Raw genomic sequence first — 26,929 nt, 5'->3', positions numbered from 1 at the left:
TGTTTGACCCATGTATGCAGATTTACAGCAACTGCAGATTAATTGGTATATGCCAGATTGGCTTTATTTGTCTGTGTTAGTGCTTTGTGTGCCCAGTTTGCTCTGTATTGTGTTTGTTTGAGTCCCTGTCTTTTTGGTATATTGCCTATCCTGTGTGTAGTTTTGTTGTTGTATGTCATCATGTGCCATTTGTTGCTTGCTGTCTGTTGGCATGTTTTGTATTGTTTTGTGTGTGTGTGTGTATGACTACATATTGTCTATTTCTGTGTTTTGTTGTTTCTTTTATCTAGTATCTTTGTATCATAGCTATTCTCCTTTGCTGTTTGCTTTATTATGTTTAGTTCTTCTTCATAGTAATTTTCCTTCATGTGTTCTGTTCAGTCTGAGTAGTACGTTTCTGAAACTGGCTTGCTGGTGTGTTATGGAGTGATACTTTTCTGTCCCAGTGGTGAACTGAATTTATGGTTCGATAGTGGCATTATGTAACTGTTCTATGCAAGTGTGTGGTTCATGTATTAGGCATATTACATTATCTGTGTTCTGGTACCAATATTTTATTTTATAGTGTTTGCTTTTACAATTTTGTAAAACATTTGATTTTCAGTATGGTTCGTTACGTTGAATGAGATTATTGTTGCTGTGTTTGGTATTTTTTCATGATTCAGTTTCTCTATTGGTCACCGTGTGTGTGTGTGTGTGTGTGTGTGTGTGTGTGTGTGTGTGTGTGTCCATTTGGGTAGATATTATGTTGGTGCATTGATGCTATTTATCACAGGTCTTACTGGGATATTAGATTTATGAATTTTAGGCAATTCTTTGAGTGGGAGCCATGGGATTTTTGTGGATCATACTTTTACTCTATGCATCTGTGAAAGTTACATCTATGTTTCTCCAAGTTTTCTATGCCTTTCTTTGGTGCCTGTTTGGACACTTGCAGGTTATGTAATGTTGGTCTGTGTGAATACCTACTTTTTTTCAATGTTTTCCTTTCCATTCAAAAGTATAATTGTGTGACCCTTGTCGGATCTTGTAGTAATGGTGTTTTTTTGCTTTATTTTGGTTTGTATGTCTTTTCCTCCTTTGTCTCTGTGTTTTTTTGTATGATGATTTTAATTTCTTTATTATGTTTTTTATTTCTTTGGGTGCTGGTTCTCTTGTTAGGTTTGCACTGAATTCAGGTGTGTTTAATATTTCTTGTTTTGTGATGTGTTCACTTTCTGTTATGACTTTTTTTTTACTGTTTTGTGAGGTAGCACTGTATTTATATTATGTTTAAGACCCTTTTCAAATGTGTTATTTTCTTGTTCAATTAATTGTATGTTTGTCATGTTGATCAGTCACCTGTGGAAAGTGTGTTGACTATATTGAGGTTATACTATAGTGGTCTTTTTATGGTTTAACATTTTGGTGATTTTTTTTTGTTTTCTGTTATTTTTCCATTACAACATCTGCGCATACTCTGACGTTACATGTTAGTTCATCAAACAATGGTGGATATATTACTTGGTTGGCTAATTCTAGGTGTAGTCTGTATAATTCAGCATTCAGTTTCCGTTTTTTGGCATGCAAGCACTGAACCTCTTTCCACACACACACACACACACACACACACACACACACACACACAGTAAAGTTCCTGACTATCGCTAAACTTTTTGAAACTTCCTCACCACCCATGAAATAAATGTACAACGAAACAAATGGACAGCAAACAGATGCAGTGACATGCTAAATGACATAACACATCATAAATAATGGGACTAAAGGCTAGAAGAACCAAAAATTGTAAGTAACAAGACAAATAATGCAGGTTTCTGTCTGTAATGGAAGAAAAACAGAAGCCATTTATTCTATTTCACAGGTGACAAGCTGTAAGAAAATGTGTGGTAGTTAGAAATCTACCCACACAAATGCACCTTCATGTAAAATAGATGCCAGACTGTGTAAATATATATTATCCAAACCTGTACTCTAGGCCTAATGTTCACCATAACAAAAACATGCAATATTTCATACACAGGGTGTATACGCCCCGGGACAACCGAGAGATCCGGGAAAAACCCGGGAATTTTTTCATCCGGTAGAAAACCGGGAAAAACCCGGGAATTTTTTAGTATTCCGGGAATTTTTTGTTGTTTTAGTTTTCAGTTAAATTTTTGTAATTTTGACTGGTAAGAACTGATACTCTAACAAAGGATATTACTGTATCCCGCAGAATAATACTGCAGCATTAAAACATGAATGAGAGGGGGGGGGGGGGAGGGGACAAAAATAAAACTTACATTGCAAAGGAAATGCACCATATAAAATAACACAGTGCACGTACAAGCGTCTGCCAACAACAAAATGTGTAAAAGGCTTTAGGAAGACTATGCAATGCTTCATAACAACAAATAGCCTCCGATGAGCGTGACGTCACAACTGTTTACATTAGTTTCATTTAAGAAGTTATGAGCGGGCTCATGCACACGCACAGTTGGGTCGCGTATGAGTAATACCTTCTCCCTCTTCTGGCTACAGAAATGTGGCAGTTTCGGGGGGAGGGGACAAATCTATATTCTAGAGGGAAAAAAAAACCTTGTTTCACAAAGCACCTAGCATCCAGCGCATGTCAGTCTATCGATTATTCATATGATTTTGAAACGCACCCCTGCTGGTTTTTGGACATTTTTGAACATATTCTAAGTTGATTTCTGAATGAATTATAAGTTGATTTTTGAATGCGTGCATAGTCTACGTGATGTCTCTGCCAGGGGAATCCTTGTCGCATCTAGAAATTAACTTTCCTGCAGACAGAATGGGACGGGGCTATACGAGCTGAGTGGAATAAAGCCGAATCGGTGAATGGCAACTGCTGCTTGTTTATGTGGTTGATTCGGTTTGCAAATTTTCAGCACTGTTATAATTACTAGCGAAATCCATAGCTTCAGACTACCAGAGTGGAAATAAACAACTAACAGGAATAACAGTTAAGAAAGATTATGTATTATCTTCCCGGTGTGAAAGTGAAATTCTAACAGAAAATTTTTGGCGAGATCGCTACACTAGACAGGGCCAGTTGTAGTCCCCGGCTAGCAGCCGCTTAAGTTCGATTCTGGGAGTAGTGCGGAAAACGCATTGTACGAACACGTAATAACGCCTAACCGGAGAATAATCGCTGGATAACTAAACCGGTGATTGTGACCGGGTTAGTAAAGTTAAGCGGAGAATGAGTTTTGACAGTGGTAGGAATAGTTACAGAATTAGTGATGGCAAGATTGTTTGTTAGAACGAGGAAGGGGAAGAAACCGGGACATCACACAGATTATGGAAGAATATGACGATTCCAAATTTATACAAAAATTTCGTTCTATTACTTTCCGGTCTCGTGCATGAGAAACTGGAGCGTATGAATGAAATTTCCTAACAAAGCTTTTTGATTGTAGTAGGCCAAATAAGTATTTAGTATTGGTACTTTGTGAATTATATTGTCGTACTATAAAAATGATCATTATTGCCAAAACAGTCTCGATTATTTGGTGTGTGGTACAATTGCTGCAATATTGGAAAGGCCTATTTTGTTTTATCCAGCACACAGCGTCAAAATAGACGTAAACAGATTGAGAAACCTCACCAGTCTTGGTTCAAATGGCTCTGAGCACTATGGAACTTAAACTTCTGCGGTCATCAGTCCTCTAGAACTTAGAACTACTTAAACCTAACTAACCTAAGGACATCACACACATCCATGCCTGAGGCAGGATTTGAACCTGTGACCGTAGCGGTCGCGTGGTTCCAGACTGTAGCGCCTAGAAACACTCGGCCACTCCGGCCGGCACACCAGTCTTGGATGTTGTTTGTATTAACAGCTTTTTCAGTATTAAACAACGACATTTTGATTTTTCATGTAGCAAAAATTTTGACGAACTTTGATGAGGTAATAATTCTTTCACAGAAAGCAAAGCACACCACGTAAAGCTGCAGCAAGATTAGAGAGAAAAATTGCTAGGACCTAAGGATTGAAGAAATGTGTACTGTCTTGCCTGTCTCTTGTCTGTACTGGTTTTCAGTATCCTATATTTAATTTTGTCACACAGAAGAGCAAGTTATTAACTAATAGGCAATAAAGAGTCCATATTTTGTGAAGAGTTCTTGTTCTCCCGGTTACAAATAATCCCTTCAAGTATTAATTGCGATTTTTATTTTTTTGTTTTTTAGAAGGGCAGGATGTCAAACCGGCCAACTGGGAGCAGGAGAAGCACTACAGGACATTTTAATTTCCACTGTTCTGAAATAGTTTGATGGCATCCATTACAAAATATACACGTTTGAATTCCACAGAGCGAAATACAGTGACGACCGGTATAAGAATGTTATTGAAGAGGCGTGGCACTGCACTTTGGCACACTAAAGACAAAATAACATGTCTTACATTTGCTCGAGGATATACGTTTTATGCATCAGACTCTTCAGAAAGATGTGCGCTACAAAATGAACTTATTTTTGAAAAGTCGTGTTTTTTTTACGTTCTGGTGAGCAGAGCAGTGGCATTAATCACCTTGATGAACAATAAAGATATTTTTGTTGGTTTGCTAAAGAAATCTGGCTTTTATTAAACTTTCCTGCTGAAGCAGTAAATTTATTTCAAACAAAGTGTTTAATTCTATACTATTGGCTAGTTTCAACTGTTCACTGCATTTCAAGTGCACATTTTCATCATCTAGCACATATGGCAATAAAACCATATCGAAAAGCTTAATATCAGCTTGAGGCGTACGTCATTGGGAATCTGAACATACGAATGTGCGCTTTAAGGTGAACTATGCAGTTTAGTATGGTTCACGAAATTCCGATGCTCTTGGAGTATCCTCTGATGTCTTGTTTCTTATGACATAATGTAAGTAAGATCTTTTAATGTTTCACACTTACGAACATACGGGCTTCCTACGTCACCGTAGCTGCGCAAGCGCGGTGACGCCTCTTATCTGGCACTCTCTGGCAACTGCTGAAATGAATCTAACAGGTCGCGGGAAAATAGTACGAATTGTGGTTCAAAAAGTGTTATTTTCAAAGTAAATTTCCTTTTACGCAAGATGAACTATGTGTGAGAATGTACGATGAATTTCTTAAACCACAGAGCGTTTGCTCTCATTCAAAAATCAACTCTTTGATGACAAGCCATTTAGAAGAATTTCGAGCCCAGAAGATCAGAGATTTATGTCGGTATTAAAAATTTTACTAGCGTGTTTGTGTGACGTGTCTTAAATTGTAACAGATCAACATTATATATGAAAGCAGCTTCTCTTGTAACTTATTAATCTACGAGACAAATATTATATGCGAAAGCTTTTCTTTTCTTGTAGCAACACTATATACAGTAACTTAAACCATAAACTTTTTCTGTTGGTGGAACTCGGATTTATACTTTCATAATATGAAAATATGCACCGTACATGTTGCTGCATATCAAAGATCTTTCGATAACTTGTTTTTTCCCCCTGAGTTTCGTTTTCTAAAGTGTCGAGAAATTCTACACCGCTGTATAAAACTACATCCATTCAAAGGATTGATAAGTTTTACAGTTTCGACGGGAAGTATACTGTCACTTAACACGGAAAAAGTATATTTTCATCCAGGAGAAAATGTATTGTTAACCGGGAGATCCGGGAAAAATCTGGGAATTTTTTTTCCTTATCTGCGTATACACCCTGCTATATCAGTTAAGTGATGTTGTGCAATTAACTACACGTATAAACGAATGCAAATTTGATGCCTAGCTATTGCTCCTTCATACACTATGCGATCAAAAGTATCCAGAACCCCCCCCCCCCCCCCCCCACCCCCTAAAACATGTTTTTCATATTAGGTACATTGTGCTGCCACCTACTGCCAGGTACTCCATACCAACGACCTCAGTAGTCATTAGACATCATGAGAGAGCGGAATGGGGTGCTCCGCGGAACTCACTGACTTTGAACGTGGTCAGGTGACTGGGAGTCGCTTGTGTCATATGTCTGTACAAGAGATTTCCACACTCCAAAACATCCCTAGGTGCTCTGTTTCCAATGTGATAGTGAAGTGGAAACATGAAAGGCCACATACAGCACAGAAGTGTGCAGGCCAACCTCGTGTGTTGACTGACAAAGACCGCCAACAGGTGAAGAGGGTCATAATGTATAATAGGCAAACATCTATCTAGACCATCACAAAGGAATTCCAAACTGCATCAGGATCCACTGCAAGTACTATGACCATTAGACAAGAGGTGAGAAAACTTGGATTTCATGGTCGAGCGGCTGCTTATAAGCCACACATCGTGCCGGTAAATTCCAAATGAAGCTTCGCTTGGTGTAAGTAGCATAATCATTGGAGAATTGAACAGTGGAAAATGTTGTGTGGAGTGATGAATCATGGTACACAATGTGGCAATCTGATGGCAGGGTGTGGGTAAGGCGAATGCCTGGTGAACATCTTCTGCCAGCATGTGTAGCGCCAACAGTAAAATTTGGAGGCGGTGGCATTATGGTGTGGTCGTGTTTTTCATGGAGGGGGCTTACACCCCATGTTGTTTTGCATGGCACTATCACATCACATGCCTACATTGATGTTTTAAGCACCTTCTTGCTTCCCACTGTTGAAGAGCAATTCGGGGATGGCAGTTGCATCTTTCAACATGATCGAGCACCTGTTCATGATGTACAGCCTGTGGCAGAATGGTCACATGACAATAACATCCCTGTAATGGACTGGCCTGCACAGAGTCCTGACCTGAGTCTTATAGAACACCTTTGGGATGTTTTGGAACGCCGTCTTCGTGCCAGGCCTCACCGACCGACATCGATACTTCTCCTCAGTGCAGCACTCCGTGAAGAATGGGCTGCCATTCCCCAAGAAACCTTCCAGCCCTTGATTGAATGTATGCCTGCGAGAGTGGAAGCTGTCATCAAGGCTAAGGGTGGGCCAACACCATATTGAATTCCAGCATTACTGATGGAGGAGGCCACGAACTTGTAAGTCATTTTCAGCCAGGTGTCCGGATACTTTTGATCACATAGTGTATGTATATAAATAACTTTTGGTCAAAATTCAAGTCTGACTGTATTATAATACTTTTCATACTGGAAAATAATAATTTTCATACTGGAAAATAAAAATGTCCGACCGATTATAGCACATAAAGTGCTTAAACATGTTTGGAAAGAGTAAAACAAACCAACAGTGTCTTTCATAAGGTAGAATATCTCACAAGTTTTTATCAGCAAGCAAGGAAAGACAGAAGAATATCAACTCCAAAAAAATTATTATATTTATTGTATTTTTCATCACTATAATAAAAGATAATCATTATTTTATATGGCCTCACTACATGACCAAAAGTCATGAAATAGTTTACAAACTGCTGTGTGAAATCGTAAAGGAAGCTCGAGTGACTTGAAAGCTGTAATATCGTGCAGAGTTATTCTTAATAGAAACTCTTGCTTAGCCATAGATAGTTGAAGTGTGTCAGAACAGTGTGAAAAAGGCTACCATGCTGAAAGAATTTAAATTAGACAAATAGCACAGGTTTCTGTCTATAATGGAAGAAAAACAGAAGTCATTTATTTTTCATGTGTGTGAGGTCTTCCAGCGGCAGCCAGTGAATGTATCTTATTTATGGATGGAAGTTTAAACAGCAGTTTATCAAGAATTGTTCAGATACTGCTGAGAGGATGTATGCGTTTTTGGGTGAAACTCAAGGATTTATTTTTTTGCAAGAGTTGAGGTACTCATGTGTGAGAAGGCTAAGGGTTGCAGTGTAGATTGATGTTATATGGGTAAATATACACTGCTTGGCAATTGCTAAGTAACAACTGTCAATTACTATGCAACAACCAACTGTTGCTACAAAACACCCTACGAATGATAATAAAGGGAAATGTAGAGGTTGGATTGTGTTAACTGCAGCAAAGCCAATGCACAAATGCTCTGTATGGAATAGACAGTTCATGTAGTACAATACATGATGAAGGTTGTTGCGAACAGAGTTGTGCGACATTTTGTGTGATATGGCAACATGTCTGTGAGACATCATTTGAGTGCTTACATTCGTGTATGAGCAGTTGAGAGGGCTTGAAACTGGTCATAGTGTCACCACTGTAGTCACAGTAATGGTTCTGTCCAAAATTGTCATCTCATGATTAAAAAGTGCTGCTGAAGGTGGAAATGCTATGTGGAGGCCTGCCAATGGCTGTAGATGGACCATCACACCTCGAAAGGATCAATACATAGCTCAAGCGACGAAAAGGAACAAATATTTCACTGGTCCTGAGTGATTTTCTTCAACAAATCCCACTTCACAGTCTCAAATGTTTCAAGCCTCCAGTTACTGTGGAGAGAGAGAGAGGGAAACATGTTACATGCCACAAAATATTCATGAATGTCATCAGTATGATGGCCGTGGTGTTATTGTGTGGGGAGGCATTATTCACAATGGCCGAACACCACCTTGTATCTTTGTGTGGACCTGTTACAACATTGCGGTGTTGCAGGGAGATTATTGTGAATCATGTCCGTCTTTTTAGGGGTGTAGTATGTCCTGAGTTTCCATTTATGGGTGACAGTGCCAGCCATGCAGTACTGCTGAGGTGTCAGACACACTGGAAAATGAAGATATTGAATGTATGGAGTGCCCTGGGTACTCCACAGATCTAAACCCTATAGAGCATATCTGGGATGCTCTTAGCAGACTTGTTTCTCAGTGAACACCTCCTCCCCAAACCAAGCAAGAACTGGAAACTGCCTTGAGAGAGGGGCGGGACAACGTGCCCCAGGAACTCCCCGATAGTTTGGTAACCAGCATGAATAACAGGTGCAAAATGTGCATTAGTGCCTGAGGAAGGTGTATTCCTTATTGAGTGTCCGATATCGACCTTTATGTTGAGAGTCTGATCTGAGTCAAACATGAATGTTATTTATGTCTGTTATCCTGCTTTCTCATGTGGTTAAATCTGTACCATTTTTTATTATAAATCTACCACTCCATCTCTGTTACGTATGTACTGTGTTTAATTCTGTCCATCATTGCCTGCAATTCTTTCTGTCCCACACTGTCTCTGTTCTTTAGCAATTGTCAAGCAGTATAATTAATTGCTATCCGAGTATTCACTGCATATCTGATTCTACAGTCATTTGTAACTCGTTTATTGACTTGCTAAGCACAGTATTATAAGATTTCTGCCACAGCTATAGTAAAAGCTCTTGGATTTTGACAAATGTGTAAAACAAAAAAGATACATTGTTAGAGAACTAATGGCTCTTATTTCACATAGGGAAAAGATGTTTGCAAAGGAGATGGACAAGTAACGCAGCCACCTACTGAAACTACTGATTCAGAAAGCAGTGACTCATCTTTGTCACAAGAAGACTGTCAGAATGTATCCAGTAATTGGTGGGAAATATATTTATCCAACACTGAAATTTGGTTTCATAATATTCCAGAAATTCTTAGCAACTGTAAAAATGGTATGTTTTTTTGTAATTAATGAGAAAGCAACAAATGAAAGAATCAGATATAAATACCTGACAGTGAAATTCTAATAAGATAAATGTAAAAAACAAAGAAAAGTGCCATACAACAATTTCAATATGTAAATACCGAATCTCAGACTTTAACAGAGGTGTTTGATACTATTCTCTTAAATGACATAAAAAAAGTAGAAGAGAAGATGAATCATACAGAGGTAAATAGTTGGGAACTGTGTTGTTCAATTGCAGGGAAACTATCAATATTATTCAGGAAGAGGGAACCAGCTGGTTGTTTGGCTGTACCTACATACAATAAGAGCAGAGTGTTACCATTAAAAGTGATGTAAAATTTGGGGCTGGAATAATATTAAAAATTAGTGATGAGAAGAATAAGAAGAAAGAAGCAGACCAGCTAAGTGGAAGAAATGAAGAATATAAACTATAAGGGGAGAGAAAAACTGTTGTATGACTGAGTTAATAGTTCAACTTACACATCTTTCAGTATTACTCGTACTTTTTTTTCTGTATCCAATCAGTTTTTCAGCTTTTGTTAGGTCTATTTTATTGTTTCATTCTTTTAGTTCTTTGTCCTACTGTTGTGAATAATAATTACTTAATTTCATTAGCTTTTATTTCCATTTCACTATGTTTTCAAGCTGTTATATTTAGATCTTACTCCGTTAGTCTTCCATTTCATCGTATTATCACATAGGTTTAATTCAGTTCCCCAATACAACTGTTTCTTTTTTGAAAGTGAAATTTTCACATCTGCATTTAAATATTTCTGCATTACATCATCAATACTTAGTATGATCTTGAACATTGTGGGTCTTCAACTCTGCAGGATTTCCATCTAGGTGTGCAAAACTACTTGCTGTCAGCAGTGAAGGAACTTTTTCATCCAGATTTTCCTTCTAAACAGGACATTCCTTTGGTTTCTAGTACAAGATTAAATATTGTAATGATTGGTTGAGGGGAAACGAGTTCACAAGTACTGACACTACCTCTAAAGTGATTAAATGTCTCATCCATGTTTTAATGCTAATGGATAGACTGATGTAATTTCTTTTAGATATATCATCTAAAATACTGCACATTTTCATATGTACAGGTCAACTGATATCCTCAGTAATATTGTATCAATACTAAACACACTCACCAATTTCTGCTTTGCCTTGATAAGCCATTCATATTATCATCCAACCGCTGTGCCTTTCATAGTACTATCTGGCATGTTGCACTGCTTGTGCTGCTGCTGGTTTGTTTATCACTATTGATGGCACATCACTCACATCAGTAACCTGCAAATTTCTCTATACATATTCAACATGTCGTTAACCGAACAATTATTTCTCAAAGCTCACATTTTTACATGTACTGCTGCATTTCTTTTTACCCCAGCCAGTTTTTACACTGACCAATAAGTATCCTATTTAGGGCAGAAAGGCAAAGAGATTGGACAAATGATTGAATAAACAAGGAAAACCGTCTGTCACCAACGGGAATTTGAGCAGGTGTAATCATAGGGCTATTCTTCTCTGGTATGATTCAGATTAAATGACTACACCTTAGAAGTACAGTGTGTAAGAAAACTACTGTACCAAAACCTGCGCCAAGACAATGCACAACTGCTCAGATGAATGAAACACTGGCCTGGGAAGCATAGGTGGTCTTCAAAGGGAAGTTGAAGGATTGTAAGACCTGTAGTGAGTGACATCAGACTGTTCCTCACAGTAATAATGTTGAAGATATGTATTTTTTATTATGTAATGAAATGTTACAGTAGGAATTCACATCTCCAAGTAAAGAGACTGGTTTGTTTGTAAACACATATTTTATTTACACTAACTAAGCCAGTCTCTGAAACAGAGTGTATGTTTTCAGTGATTGCAGTGGTATCTTTTAGTTCCTAATGTAATATGTAATTATGTTTGATTTAGCTTAGTGTAGTCATTTTCATGTTCCATGGATCATAATTGCACACTCTCACTATGATGTGGAATAAGTCAATTTTGCAATCTCTCTCTCTCTCTCTCTCTCTCTCTCTCTCTCTCTCTCTCTCTCTCTACACCACTGGTTAAGTGGTCAAAGATTTTTATCACTGACTACGTCACTCCTTTCTGTGCCGCACAAAGATCACATGAATGGTAGTGTAAATTATTTTACCTCGTAGTGTTATATTTATGAATGTCATCATTGCTTTTGCTTTGTGATTGATTCTCGACAACAAATTTCATAAGAGAGTTAATGTATTGTGAGGTTGTGTTCAATACGCCCAATTGGAGTGGACACCACGTATTACAATTCCAAGTTTTAGATATGTGAGAAAATCAGTAACATGTGACATCCAGTTAAAGTTCTTACCAGTATAAAGTTTTAAGAATTTAGGGTATTACGTTTCCTTTATTGATTTACCTTCATTGATTCATTACTGATGCCATGCTCGGATTTTGTGTAGTGCAGGACTGCATGTATTAAGTTCTATCTACATTCAGTGACAGTCTTATTTGCAGAGAACCAGTTATTAATTTTCAAGAACTTTTTCAAGTATTGTATTTTGTCCATTAGGCTTGATTTGGAAAATGTAGCATTTATTTTTGGCAAAATTCACATATATTTTTGCCAGAATTTGCATATATTTTTTGCAAAATTCGCCTCTATTTTTGTCAAAATTTTTGTAATTGATCAGATGCACATATTTAACACGTTATCACACTGCATGAGTGAAGACAAACAAAATCTTAGTTATTTGAAACTGACTGTTAAAAAAGTGCTAATTGGGAAATTTTTTGACTGGAATGTTTGCTTTTGCAAAAACTTCAGCACATTTTTCTTTTGAAATGGCCTTTGTTTTCTTCATTTGGATGTATTTAAGCTTTCAAAAATGATTGTTCTGTCGAAAATCAGCAGCATTTTCCTGCTGGTGAATTGAATGTGTTGCCGATTTAAGGTGATTCTGTATGTTATATGCCTTTTACTGTCCAATTTGATGATAACGAAATCTGCAGACTATTAATTTCGGTATTTTGTGAGCATTCGTAACTGCACTACCCATGCTTGGTCGACAATGCTATGGGTAGAACTGATGAACCAGTTAGTGTAGAAGCAGAACCAAACATATGGTAACTCTTTTTTAACATTAGGGGAAGAATATTGGCACATTCAGAAAACATTAACAGTGCGGTCCCCATAGGCTGTTGTGGCAGATGGCCTTGAAGGTAAACAAACTAGAATTTTGATGACTAGAGGGGAAAGGAGCAGTGTAGGGGAAAAGTGCTTCACCTCCCTTTCACAGTGCACCAGCCTTTACAGAAGAACAGACATGTCAGAGAGATCACTGATCTCTTCTGACTTTATAAGACCGTAATCGAAATCTGTGGTGGACGAGGATTAGTCGCTTCACTTATTTCAAAATAAGAAAAGAAAACGACGAGCAATGCACAAATCAAAGTATTTGGGGATGGCTACCATGCAGTTGATTATTGAGGTTAGCAGAGTATTGTTAATGATGTAGTTCAGGCCCGACCTGTAGTGGTATTTGTTGCAACCACAGTTGTAAACATTCATTAACTGATTTGTCACATTAAAAGTGTCTGCATTATACCATATTTTGAGCTTTAGCTAACAAACAAACACGTTTCTTTGCTATAAAATGATAGGTCTCATGGCTGATACTAAGTTGCATTACGTGACGTGTATCGTAAGTAGATCACTCATTTGCCAGGGCACCAGATCGTTGAGCAAATTGCGTGTGAACACTTTATTTTATAAACAGGTTCTTACACGCATTATATTTCCAAATTGGAGTTCGCAGATGATGTGCAATACCAGTAACTGAAAATTGGTTACATATTCGATATTTATACACAGAAAATAAAGCTCTTTCAAACTACCTCTGACAAAATAGTACATCTGGATGCAATTTGCTATGAAATAGTGTCTGTTAAGTAATTTCACATTTTGAGGCAGGATTCACATCTGTTTTGCATTTATCGCAGAATGTGAGTTTTTTTGGTCCCTAGTTATAATACTAGCATTGTCATCAAAGGGAATTATTTCTGTTTCTTGGTTATGTCATGGCAAATTGTGTATGTGTATCAAGAACAAAAGTCGACCCAATGTCAGTCAGTGTGGTACACCTAGTCATTGTTCCCTCGTCTGAAGATGTTCCATTGTGTACACTCTCTAGGTTTCTTTGTATAAAACTTTGTATCCTTTTAGTTAGATAGGATGAAAACCAGTTTTCAATCAAGACCTCTGATACAATAATATTTTAGCTTCTCTAAGAGAATATTGTGAACTGCACAATCAAATGAACTCTCAGAAAATACCAGTTTGTAGTACTTTGTTGTTTAAATTTTGCATAATCTGATTCATGAATCGAAAAATGATATTATTGTTGATAGACCTGTTTGAAATTCAAATTGAGATTGACTAAGTATTTTACTTAGGGGTGGATGTGTTACAGTTCTTGTCCACTTAGAGGAAGGAGGGGTGGGTTGTGGGGGTATAAAAAAACAAAGATGATGTGACTTACTAAATGAAAGTGCTGGCAGGTCGACAGACACACAAACAAACACAAACATACACACAAAATTCAAGCTTTCGCAATGAACTGTTGTCTCATCAGGAAAGAGGGAAGGAGAGGGAAAGACGAAAGGATTTGGGTTTTAAGGGAGAGGGTAAGGAGTCATTCCAATCCCGGGAGCGGAAAGACTTACCTTAGGGGGAAAAAAGGACGGGTATACACTCGCATACACACACATATCCATCCACACATATACAGACACAAGCAGACATATTTAAAGACAAAGAGTTTGGGCAGAGATGTCAGTCGAGGCAGAAGTGCAGAGAGGCAAAGATGTTGTTGAATGACAGGTGAGGTATGAGTGGCGGCAACTTGAAATTAGCGGAGATTGAGGCCTGGTGGATAACGGGAAGAGAGGATATATTGAAGAGCAAGTTCCCATCTCCGGAGTTCGGATAGGTTGGTGTTAGTGGGAAGTATCCAGATAACCCGGACGGTGTAACACTGTGCCAAGATGTGCGGGCCGTGCACCAAGGCATGTTTAGCCACAGGGTGATCCTCATTACCAACAAACACTGTCTGCCTGTGTCCATTCATGCGAATGGACAGTTTGTTGCTGGTCATTCCCACAAAGAATGCGTCACAGTGTAGGCAGGTCAGTTGGTAGATCACATGGGTGCTTTCACACGTGGCTCTGCCTTTGATCGTGTACACCTTCCGGGTTACAGGACTGGAGTAGGTGGTGGTGGTGGTGGGAGGGTGCATGGGACAGGTTTTACACCGGGGGCAGTTACAAGGGTAGGAGCCAGAGGGTAGGGAAGGTGGTTTGGGGAATTCATAGGGATGAACTAAGAGGTTACGAAGGTTAGGTGGACGGCGGAAAGACACTCTTGGTGGAGTGGGGAGGATTTCATGGAACTCCGGAGATGGGAACTTGCTCTTCAATATATCCTCTCTTCCCGTTATCCACCAGGCCTCAATCTCTGCTAATTTCAAGTTGCCGCCACTCATACCTCATCTGTCATTCAACAACATCTTTGCCTCTACACTTCTGCCTCGACTGACATCTCTGCCCAAACTCTTTGTCTTTAAATATGTCTGCTTGTGTCTTTATATGTGTGGATGGATATGTGTGTGTATGCGAGTGTATACCCGTCCTTTTTTCCCCCTAAGGTAAGTCTTTCCGCTCCCGGGATTGGAATGACTCCTTACCCTCTCCCTTAAAACCCACATCCTTTCGTCTTTCCCTCTCCTTCCCTCTTTCCTGATGAGGCAACAGTTTGTTGCGAAAGCTTGAATTTTGTGTGTATGTTTGTGTTTGTTTGTGTGTCTATCGACCTGCCAGCACTTTTGTTTGGTAAGTCTCAGCATCTTTGTTTTTATATATATATAACTCCAAAAGAAATGCACAACATTTTTTTTTTAAATATCCAGTTTATTTTCCATGCCTTTTGGTATTTTTACAGTAAGTTGACACGTTCTTGAGAGACAAAATATCATTCTTCCACATAACCTCCATCCCTTTCAACTACCTTATGCTACTGTGGAACTAAGACCTGTATACCTGCATGGTAGAAGTCAGACCCAGCACGGGTTGGGAGCAAGTGAGTCATTGTCTTCAAACCTCCCATGTCAATTCTTGCTAGGAAATCTCCAGAATTCTTGTGCTGTTCCAAAAATTCACAGCACACTGTCTTCTATGTTTCTTTTGGAACCCACCAAATGCAAACTTTTTTTCAACTTCAGCTGCCTCAGTATTCTGCACACAATCACTTCTAGGCCCACGGTTGTATATTTGTCAGATTTTGGGTATTTGTACATTTTCAAAGTGCTGTGCAGTGCTTGGTTTGCCACAATACAGGAGGTTCCAAGTGTGAATGTGTTCACTTTCACCAGATAATCTGCTTGCCCATTGATTAACTGTACTGTGATCAGCAGCTTCACCCCAATGCAACTTTTTCAGTATCTTGTTAACAACACAGGAACTCTATAACAGCATGTTGCATCGAGCCGTTTTGACAGAGTGCTATCACATTGTGACTTGTGGAAAAAAGTTGAATTAAATTAGAATAAAAGTGGAAAGAATATTTCTGTACCCTCCATGAATAGCAAAGATGTAGAACAAAAGTTAGATTTTTGAGAGGAAAAAAAGAGAGAGAGAGAGAGAGAGAGAGAGAGAGAGAGAGAGAGAGAGAGAGAAAATGTGCGTTTCTTTTGGTGTGACCCTCATGCATTACTTATATGCAAAGAACATAATTTTAGATCATTTAGTCGAGATATTATCAACTGCTTGAGAATTTTTATGTGTAAGAGAGATATCTACATTGTTAATTTCATTTGGCATTGCTTCTTTTGAATTGTCCACTCCAATCTTCTGAGCTACTTCCAGAAAGTGATTATTAAATATGTTGGCCACCAGACTGCTGTCATTTATTACTATTCTTCTTTCTTTGTTAACAAAGTCCACATATACCTTAAAGGATTTTCCAGTTTCTCTTTTAATTATTGCCTGTGCAAATTTGATGTCATTACTTCCATTAATAATATCGGACATTAACAGAAGTTTATTTTTTAAATAATTTTCTTAAGACAGCACAGTGTCCTGTGTAATTGAAAATAAATTCTACTGCTCTGATTTTGTAACTATTTCATATGATTTTATTTTTACCATACAATGTTATTTTTACCATGTAACAACCCTTCCTTTCTCTATGTTTTCCAACTAGAAATAGGTTGCTAATTTATAGTCATTGATGTGTGACATCTGGATTGCATTTGTGTGATGCTCAGGCAGACTTAATATATCACCCTCCTTATGACAGTATAGATCATATAAAGGTGCAGTAAATTCATTAACTTTGTGTTTTAGTCCTTTAAAATTCTGAGACATAACAGTAAGCTTATTCAAACAATTTATTTTCTATGTTACACTTTATTTATACATACTTTATTTATACATACTTGCATTAAAGCAATCTCTCTGAAAGAGGTACTTAGCCTAAAAAAAGTTTTATGTGTCATACCTTTAATCACAGGAATTTTATATTTTCTGACAGTGTCCCCACTTTTACTTATGAGTTCAGTTAGTCTATCTTTTGCCATTCTGTTAAAGTGTAGGCTATGTCTTGTGTGTCCCCACCTCCTAAGACAGCACCAGACACAACGCCAATATGAGCTCCATGCAAAGTCAGTAGCGACCTGGTCAGTTTTTGGCTAACTCACCTGATGGCTTTATTCACCCAATACTGCTGCTGCAAAACATTGTCATAGCTGACATTCGTGTGAGAGGTTGCTGCGCTTAGGTTATTCGGCTCACTGCCAATACTATATTCTTGGCCAGGCTAATGCCTTATCCTGCAAATGTCAGTATGTGACCCTCTTTACACAATCCCCAGTTGGTGCCTCAGTATCCTCTATTCGCTGATTATAGATAGCCATAGGTTTTATATTATTTGTGACTTGGCACCTTAATTGTTGTTTTCCTGAAGCTGTTGATCTACATGATGGCTACCTGGCGACAGTACCTTTCTTTTTTCTGCTCCACTCAGTTTCCAACCTGATTCTTAAATTTTCATTAATCTGGTGTGCCCTACTTTCTTCTAAGGCAGATTGAGGCTTCTACCCTCCAACAGATAACAAGCTGTTTCTCTTCTTGAGCTCAGGGGTAACTGCTCCAGTTTCATCCTTTTCCTTTTACCTTTCCCCTGCCCACTTTCATTTTTTAACTTACAGTTTGGCAATTTTCTTGTCATTAGTCATTACCTACATATTCATGGGAGAGACAGACTGGGAAACACCTCTACTTTCCCACTGCAGTTTCTCGGTGAAGCCACAATTCACAATCTTTGCAGATCAATCCCAAACTATTAACTAAACTTTTAACAGTGCACACATATTTTAAAATACAAACTTGAATGTCCAGAAAGATTAAAATTACTGAATTTTTCTGGGATATTATGCTCTGGCTTTTTAGGATCTGTTAGGTAACTCAACACAACAGAGCAGTTTAACGTCAATCAGTGGCAAGTGATGGTATGCTCCAGACATTGAACCTGTCTCTTAAAATGATACCAAAACCTTGGGTTAGCTAACAGAACCTAAAAGACTATGGCATAATAGCTTGGAGAATTTTAGTAATTTCAGCGTGCATTTATGTCAAACATGGTCATACCATTTAAAATAATTACACAGGTAAATGTTTTTCTACATGTTAGTGGCCTGTTAAAGATGTGTTAATACTCATGGACATTCTTAAACAACTCACCTCTGATGAAACACTGAATAAACAAATATAAATTTAACTGAATTGAAACCTACATTAATTCCTTAGATAAAACACTAAGCACTCTAATACTTGGCCTTTTCAATGAAATAGAAATGCAGACAAATTTTTCCAGACAAGGTTTATTCCATGTCGCACTGCTTCTTCTGTGGTACAAGCCCATGATCAGGCTATTGGCCTGATTGCAAGTAGAGTGCAGTCTTTCTATGGTGTGGCACTGGGAAGGGAAGGGTGGTGTTCTTGTTACCACAACCGCTTTTTACCCCCCCCAGGAAAGGTTCTCAGTACTCATTTGATAGCAGGCTGAGTATACCTGGGGCCGTCCTGGAGGGAGTGGAATGAGGAAAAAATCCCTGCCCCGGTTTGGGGTTCAACCCTGGGCCCAGAGTCTTTTGCTCTACCTGTTAGACAACCGTGGCCTCCCATGTTGCACCTGACCGTGCAGTTTTCATTCTTATGAACTTTTCATTTTTTATGACTACTACAACTAGAGAAGCTAAACTTACGTTATGCGAATTGGAACAGACTCTAGTAAAGTTATTTACTATGTAATATAGATAAAATTAACTGTTAATATCCAATTAATAACTTAATGGAAACACAAAATGATAGTGTCTCATCTGGTAGATGGGTACACTGTAGACATGACATCTAATAAATCTTATTATTGAGAGGTACAGTGAGTGGCATTAATTTCTGGTCTCAAGACCACTCTGATACAGGTATACATTGCAGACCCATGTTCCATTTGTTTGACTTAGTCTGTACCATTGTTACACCACAGGTTTTGCCTTTGTAGTTTTTTAACACTCTGTGTATGTTTGCAGTGAATTTCAATGTGCTTATTTCATCATCTGAGGTTCTGTTCATTAGCTAAGTTTACATTGCTCTGGTAAAGTGCAGCTTTATTGGATGATGGCAGCATGTATCTAACAGTATATCACTACAGTAACTTGACTTTATTGATTTTCACCATTTGAGTCATTTATGTCATTACATACTAGAGCCTATTTTTTATTAAATGAATTTTTAACATCTTTGGAAAAGGCAAGAAATGACTCATTAATGTAGCAATAAAATGAGTTATTCGGTCCACATAAAGGTTAATCATTTATTCATTCACTGTAAGTAAGTTACTGGCCTCAACTGCAGACAAAATTCTTGGGTGATTTTAGATCTTTCACCCAAAACAAAAATGAAACTCTATGCCAAAGCATTCTTGAGCATGTGACCATTAAGTGCACCAGTCTCATATCTGTTGTTGATGTTGGGTGATCAGCTGAATCATTGCTTCCATTACATGCACAATATTCTGATGACAGACCAGTTGTCATCTTCAGGTGCTGTGAGTTTGGTTGTTTTAGTCAGGTGTGTCACTGGTGATCCTTGGACCTCTCTTTGACTGATTTAATAGTCTGCCCCATGTAAGACATGCCACATTCACATGGAATTGTGTTTTACGTTACAAAGATAATATTTCTTATCATTGTTGATGAACAAAATACACTGAATACCATATTTCTGTAGGGGCCAACTGATCTTTTTAGAGATTGAGCCTGCATTAGATAGATAACCAATGCTTTTTCTCTGGCTCAGCCTAAATCTCTTCTTTGGGTGGTGTTCATTTTTACTGCAGTTTCACAGTCTGAGTTCCCATTCCTATGGAACACTATTCGTAGATTTTGTAATCCTTTACTGAGGGCTTCTTTTCTGAAAATGTTCGAACTCCATGGATGAGAGTTTTTGGCTTGAGGCAAATATCAGTTTGATCTGTCCTTTCTTTTCTTAACTGGAATGTTGAGAAAAAGTAGCAGACTAAATTTTAAAAGTTCCATCCCAAATTTTGTATTAGGGTGATATAATATCCCAGGAACTGTTCAAGCTTTTTTGTTTCATGAGGCTTTTTTGTTCCTGTCATGACCATACTGACAGGAACGTGTTGGTTTCAGCTTGGTGGGCTCTAGTGCTTTTGCTTCAAAGTGTTCTATATACAAGTTCCCTATGTCAGGCAATAGTGGACTGCCTGTTATGACACCATTGTTCTTTCATTAATATTCTCCTTAAAAGAAAAAGCAGGTTTATGCGAGAACATGCCTAAAGAGTTCAACGAAACAATCTTTGAACTTTTCCACGATTTGTTTTGAGGATTCAGGAAGTGGCATACTCGTAAAGACATAGAGTACATTGAAACTGATCATAATTTCCATCTTCCAGAGATACAATTGAATGACAGAAGTGCAAACACAATATTTACAATTATTTTCATTTAGTACACCTCCTCCCCTCTCACCAATGCCTTCATTCTCTCTTCTAATGATTTTCTTTCCTATCTGTTTTTCCAATTTACATCTGTTTGCAAGCACAATTCTCTTTCCACCTGGCTGTCTTTTATTGAGGAGTGTGAAAGTATATAGGACCTCTTCAATTTAAAATTAGTTTGTGCCCAGTCATTGTAAAAGCCAAGACAAGAAGTGAGATACAAAGAATGATTTCTTCCACTTACTTGCTCCTGCACTCTGGTAGTCTTACAAATGGAGCATTGTCACACATTATACAGCTATATACCAGTGTCCTGTATAGCACAACAACTCAGTACTGACTTTTGCGCTCTTGTTTAACGATATTCCTCTCACACTATCACTTTTACAAAGTTGATTAACAGTTTAATATTTGTGATTCCAAGATTCTTCTCAGCAAGCCACTGACAACTTTAATTCTAATGCTCCATTTTTTTATAAAAATCTAGTGCAGTGTACCTATTGTGAAACTATGTCGTTTTGTTTGCACATGAGGACTCATGTATTCTGGCACCTTTCAAAACCAACTGTTATAAACAGAACGTTTTCCCCCAGAGTTTCCCTGCTAGAATAGAAGTCCAGTTTTGTTTGTATTGTTCATAATATTGCGATAACTGCTGTCTAATAACACATTTGTCCATACATTATGTGAGATATTTACTGTTTGCACTTTGTTTCTTCTTCTTCTTCTTCTTCTTCTTCTTATTCGCGGTAGATACTTGAATCGCAGTCTGCCCAGCATCATGTTTCTTCTGCTGTAATTTGTACAGCATTGACGTATACAACGTTAACATTTTGCGTGCATGTTTTGTCACCTTTTCTGCTTAGCGCTGTCACTTGTTTCTTCTTATCATCATCAATAAATTTAATGACATTGACACTAAACCGTCACAGATGCTCACCAAAGTCAGATTTCACAATTACTTTGCATAAAACGCAAGCACGGTGACAGTGTGCATCACTGAGCGAGGTGGCACAGTGGTTAGCACACTGGACTCACATTCGGGAGGACGACGGTTCAATCCCACGCCCGGCCATTCTGATTTAGGTTTTCCGTGATTTCCCTAAATTGCCTCAGGCAAATGCCGGGATGGTTCCTTTGAAAGGGAATGGCCGACGTCCTTCCCAATCCGATGAGACCTATGACCTCACAGTTTGGTCTCCTCCCCCCAACCCAACCCAACGGTGTGCATTAGTTTGAACTGAAATGTGGCTGCACCTACTCACATAATCAGATTAGTTCTTGCTAAAAGTGGGTCTACAGTTTGCTTTGTTAAGTAATAATTGAATAACTTTTTTACTGTTAACCACTTTTTCCTGCAAGTTGAAAAATAATTCAGCTTCTGAATTTATTGTGTTGGAAAATTTTGTGTATGAATTTAAAAACAGTGTCTGGTTATGATTCATTTTCTCTCTCAGCAGCAATAGATGTGTGACTGTAGTTAGGCTGAAATTTAATTACATGGCCTGTAAGAAAAATGATTTATAGTAAAGAAATATGCACCATGGAGAAATATCGTCATTATCAAAGAATAACACAGTATTTGGGAGTATTATTTATCTGACTAGAAGTGTTTGTAAACAGTGATGTTTTTGAAAATTAGAAGTGTGTAATTTTAAAAATCATGAAGCACTTTGGTGCTCAAATTTTCAACACAGTAATGTGTAATTGATTGGAAGGGAATAGTGGAATAAGCTGATGGGAATTAGTTTGCAAAGTAGTTGTCACAATAACAGTAAAACAAGTACTTTACTGTTACCAGTCATCATTTCCATGATGCATTTTGGAGGCTTAAAACTCCATCATTTGGTGGACTTATGTGGGTTAATATGGCCTGCATGCGTTGTGTTACAGCTGGGGTAGTAGTGGAAAGGGGGGGGGAGGGGGACCATTATTTCAGTACATAGCTCATAGTTTTGTAGAAGTCATTGACAGAAAATATTGCGTACATGTGAAAGTAACAATAAAAATAACTCTGGTAATTGTAGGTTTCTTTATTTGTATATTCACTTTCACATGTATACAGCATATTCCAAAATGAATATATGGGTTTTAAGGCTTTGCAGCATTTATTACATTCAACTTACAGTTATTTACCAAACTAAAGAGCAACTCATACACTTTCGTTTGTATATCTGTGCACAAAGGGAAGAATAGAGAATGACCAAGAGCTACTGAAGAACAAGTTGTACGAGTGAGAGTCTTTCACACATACCCTAGGGAATCAGTTCGGAAGGCTAGAGATAATTAGCAATTCCAGTGATGTCTCTGTGGAGACTTTTAAGGATACGCTTACAATAATGTCCTTACCATTCGCAGTAAGGGATCATTTGTAAGTATCTCCGCTATCAGCAGCTCTACCCGAATTCAGAAACAGCATTGTTAAACAATTACTCCAGACACACTGATCAAGGGTTGGGAAGAGCTCGTCTTCCGACTTGATGTGTGATGAAGGGTGTTCACATTGAATACTTGTAATCAAAACTGTTTGAGTTGCTCTTTCATTTGATGTATTATTTATAATTATAAGTTGGATGTAATAAATGCTACAAAGCCTTAAAATCTGTATATTCATTTTGGAACACCCTGTATTTTCAGTTGTTAAGTCCTAAATAGAACTTGAACCATATACTGAAGTAATGTTTCATTTTTCTATCTGTGCTAGACAGGCCAGAGGTCGTCCCGAAGTCACCATGTCTTTTTAACCCGCATTAATCTACATGATGATGGAGGTTTAAACCTCTGAAACACAGTGAGAAAATAAGTAAATATTGACTCATAACAGTAAACACATAGTAAAGTGTCTAGTAGCTGCTAATAGGGAGAGGCATAATGGAGAATGACAAAAGAAAAATCTCTTTATGCTAATTGCTGCCTCTTAAATTTTTTTAGTTATTAGAGAATAGCTGTGACATTCCGTGAGCAGATTATTTATTTAAGTATTGTTTCCTGTCACCAAACTGGAAAAAAAATGTTTTCTTGGGTTTCAGACATTTAAATCTCATCCCAGTGGACTTCACCTTGCTTCTTAAGTTAGCTGTCAACTTGTTCAGGTCCATATTCCCTGTGTGCTTTCCATTGCCCTTAGAGTTCCACTGCCATTTGTATGGCACTGTGATCAGATTTCAGTTATGGAACAGCAGAGATTGTGGCATATCTGTCCACATGAGTCAATTATCTCAGTTTGTTGATGGTTTGTGTCTGTTGTCGCAGCTGATGACCACACCCTATTAAGAACAGAATATTCCAGATTTGCATAATTGTATAACTTGTATTACAAATAGTAACCTCAACACTGATTTTCATTTTCCATTTATTTTTAAATTTACAGAAACGTAGGACGAAGTTCCAGTTCACTATCGCAGATCTGGTACCACATAATCAGCAGGGAAAGTAAATGAGTGTCATGCTAATTTGTGTCAATTTGCCAATAACCTCACCCTATATTACTAATTTGTTTCATTTGAACCAGAGTTTCTTCTCTCTGCTCAAAAGTCTAGTATCTGCTGGTTACAATATTGCATATGTGATCTCTGATTATAGAAATGTATTGAAACCCATTCAAAATGTTTGTGAGTACCAGCTATGTTAACTTTGTAAACACATTGTAACTGCCATAAAATTGCTTTTCAGATGAACTCTTGAGTAAGCTGTGGCATCTGGTTGATAATCTGAGTGATGTTGCTTGTGACAGCAGCATTTATCTTGATGAATATTTTCTGAACAGAGGTAGGATTTTTAACGTACATTACATCTTTTGTGCAATGTTGTTAAAGGACCCCATAACTCTGGAGAATATTCTACATTGTTGATTTTGTAGTCTGTCGTACTTTTGTAAACATTGATTTATTACTGATGTACTTGATGTAACTTCTGTGGTTTGTTCCTAATTTACTAAGTTAAAATTGTGTTAATTTACCAATACATTTTTTAACTGACTGACATATTTAATTTCATTATACAATGAAATCAGTCAGCAGTGTAGTTATTATACTTAATGTTTTTAATCTGTCACCTGATTTCATAAATATGTACAAAGTATAAGCTATATAAACTTGACAGAAAAGAATTTGTGTACCACTGGAAATATTTCACTAACATATCTGTTCATCTCCACAACCAAAGGTCTCCACAATGTTTTAAGACTTGCACAGAAATAGTGTTTTTGTTTCGGTGGTGTATGTTCTTTGTACTTTGAAATAGGTTTACCACTTTTGCTGTATGTTCATTGCACTTATTAGTGTCTAGACACAATCTTTGTTTACAAAGTGTGACAGTGTGTATGTGATGTATTATGACAGAGAAAGGAACCTGTGACCACTGGAGGTATTCTGTTTTAATTATTTTTCTTTCATATTTACGTTCAGTCTTTAGTCACAGACCTCCACAGAGCCATGTTCTGTTATAGTGTTATGTTTTTCTCTACTAGACAGTGCCACGGGTTACACCGAAGTCCTAACACAACACGTACATCCATATTAATACACTCAAATCCATAAGATGATGGAGATTTGAACCTGTGAAATGTCTTGTGGAAGTAAATAAACAGTGATGGTAACTTGTTTCATTTCATGTCAATAACAGTCATGTTAGAGGTTAACATACAATGTTTGCATATAAAAGCAATTTTCTTTATTTACTTGATAAACTTACAGTGACTGTCTTTTGCAACCTGACTTAATTTTACTGACTGAGACAGTGCAGAAGTTCCCTTTGCTTTTCGTAAACTGATTTTGGTGAATGATTCCATAGGGAAGGACTCATCTAGTTTTCTTTATATCCTTGCCTTACTCAAACTTGGACTATTTATGAGATGTTGAATAATAAGGCTATTACTATTTTCAGATTCTTTAGTATAAGAACTTTTGTGACAGATGAAACATGCTATTTGTTTTGTGAAATATTGGCCTGCTTTAGGTGACTAATGGTCACTTAATTTTTAGCTAGTTAATTATGCATACTGTATATCATATTGGTGATAAATTGAATGATGTTGACTGTATCAAGTCATCTAAAGCAACACACTTCTTAAGAAATGCATTTTTATTGGGCTCAGTGGCAGTCATTTAGAGGTTTGTAATTGGTTGGTTATTTCTATTTGAGAATTCAACTGTGGTATAGAAATCATCACTAAGGAGAAAAAACTTTAATCATGAACTTCCAGGCAGATTAAACTGTGTGCCAGAATGAACTTAAACCTGGAGTCTTGTCATTCATGAGAAATTGCAGTAATAACCGAGCTTTTCGGGCATGACTCATGACCTGTCCTTACAGCTTTACTTCTGCCAACACCTCTCCTACTTTCCAAAAAAAAGTAAAGCAGTGAGGGTGGGCTGTGAGTCATGCTTGGAAAACTCAGTCATTAAGATTATTGCTCACTAAAGGAGGGTTCTGGGCTCCTACTCTACATGTGGAAGTGATGTCGTTCCATGTCAGAAATTCTATTTCTGTGAATAGGTAGATTTATAGATCTGTTGTTTCACTCATTTCTGTTCCAAAATTACATTCACTAAAGGTGAGTGCACAAAAGTTTTGTTGTAGCATTGTATGTGTGGTTACCTCTGTTACTTTTAAACATAAGTGGAATGTTGACTACAGTTTGATTAGTGAATAAATACATTGGAAAAATGTGGTTACCAGTATCTTAAAAAGATACCTAAAAGACATTTGTGTAAGACTCCTATACATAATTGTAAGCACTTCCTTTTGTTCAATGAATATTAGTTGGCCAAGTGAACATTTGCCCCAACATAGTATCCCATTTGAAAGCAATGAATGAAAATATGCAAAATATTTTAACTTATCAATTTATGCCACCTAAAGTTGTCAATTATTTGTATACAAATGCAAATGCATGGTGTTTTATACACTACTGGCCATTAAAATTGCTACACCAAGAAGAAATGCAGTTGATAAACGGGTATTCATTGGACAAATATATTATACTAGAACTGCCATGTGATTTTTCACTCAATTTGGGTGCATGGATCCTGAGAAATCAGTACCCATAACAACCACATCTGGCCGTAATAACGGCCTTGATATGTGTGGGCATTGAGTCAAACAGAGCTTGGATGGCGTGTATAGGTACAGCTGCCCATGCAGCTTCAACACAATACCACAGTTCATCAAGAGTAGTGACTGGCGTATTGTGACGAGCCAGTTGTTCAGCCACCATTGACCAGATGTTTTCAGTTGGTGAGAGATCTGGAGAATGTGCTGGCCAGGGCAGCAGTTGAACATTTTCTGTATCCAGAAAGGCCCGTACAGGACCTGCAACATGCGGTCGTGCATTATCCTGCTGAAATGTAGGGTTTCGCAGGGATCGAATGAAGGGT

General features: G+C 37.7%; 1 protein-coding gene across 2 annotated transcripts in view; it reads left to right on the top strand.

Annotated features, from left to right (window-relative positions):
• Positions 1-26,929, top strand: part of LOC126251631 (uncharacterized) — a 91,623-nt gene that overhangs the window by 38,534 nt on the left and 26,160 nt on the right. For both annotated transcript variants that reach the window (XM_049952176.1, XM_049952175.1), the window contains exons 5-6: positions 9,288-9,480; positions 24,225-24,320. In XM_049952176.1, coding sequence (XP_049808133.1) covers positions 9,288-9,480; positions 24,225-24,320 — 289 coding nt within the window. The remainder of the gene's footprint in view (positions 1-9,287; positions 9,481-24,224; positions 24,321-26,929) is intronic.

The sequence above is a fragment of the Schistocerca nitens genome, chromosome 4 (genome assembly GCF_023898315.1).
Source record: "Schistocerca nitens isolate TAMUIC-IGC-003100 chromosome 4, iqSchNite1.1, whole genome shotgun sequence".
In the NCBI taxonomy this organism is placed as follows: domain Eukaryota; kingdom Metazoa; phylum Arthropoda; class Insecta; order Orthoptera; family Acrididae; genus Schistocerca; species Schistocerca nitens.
The sequence above is the reverse complement of the archived record's forward strand: the minus strand, read 5'-3'. Positions and strand labels throughout refer to the sequence as shown.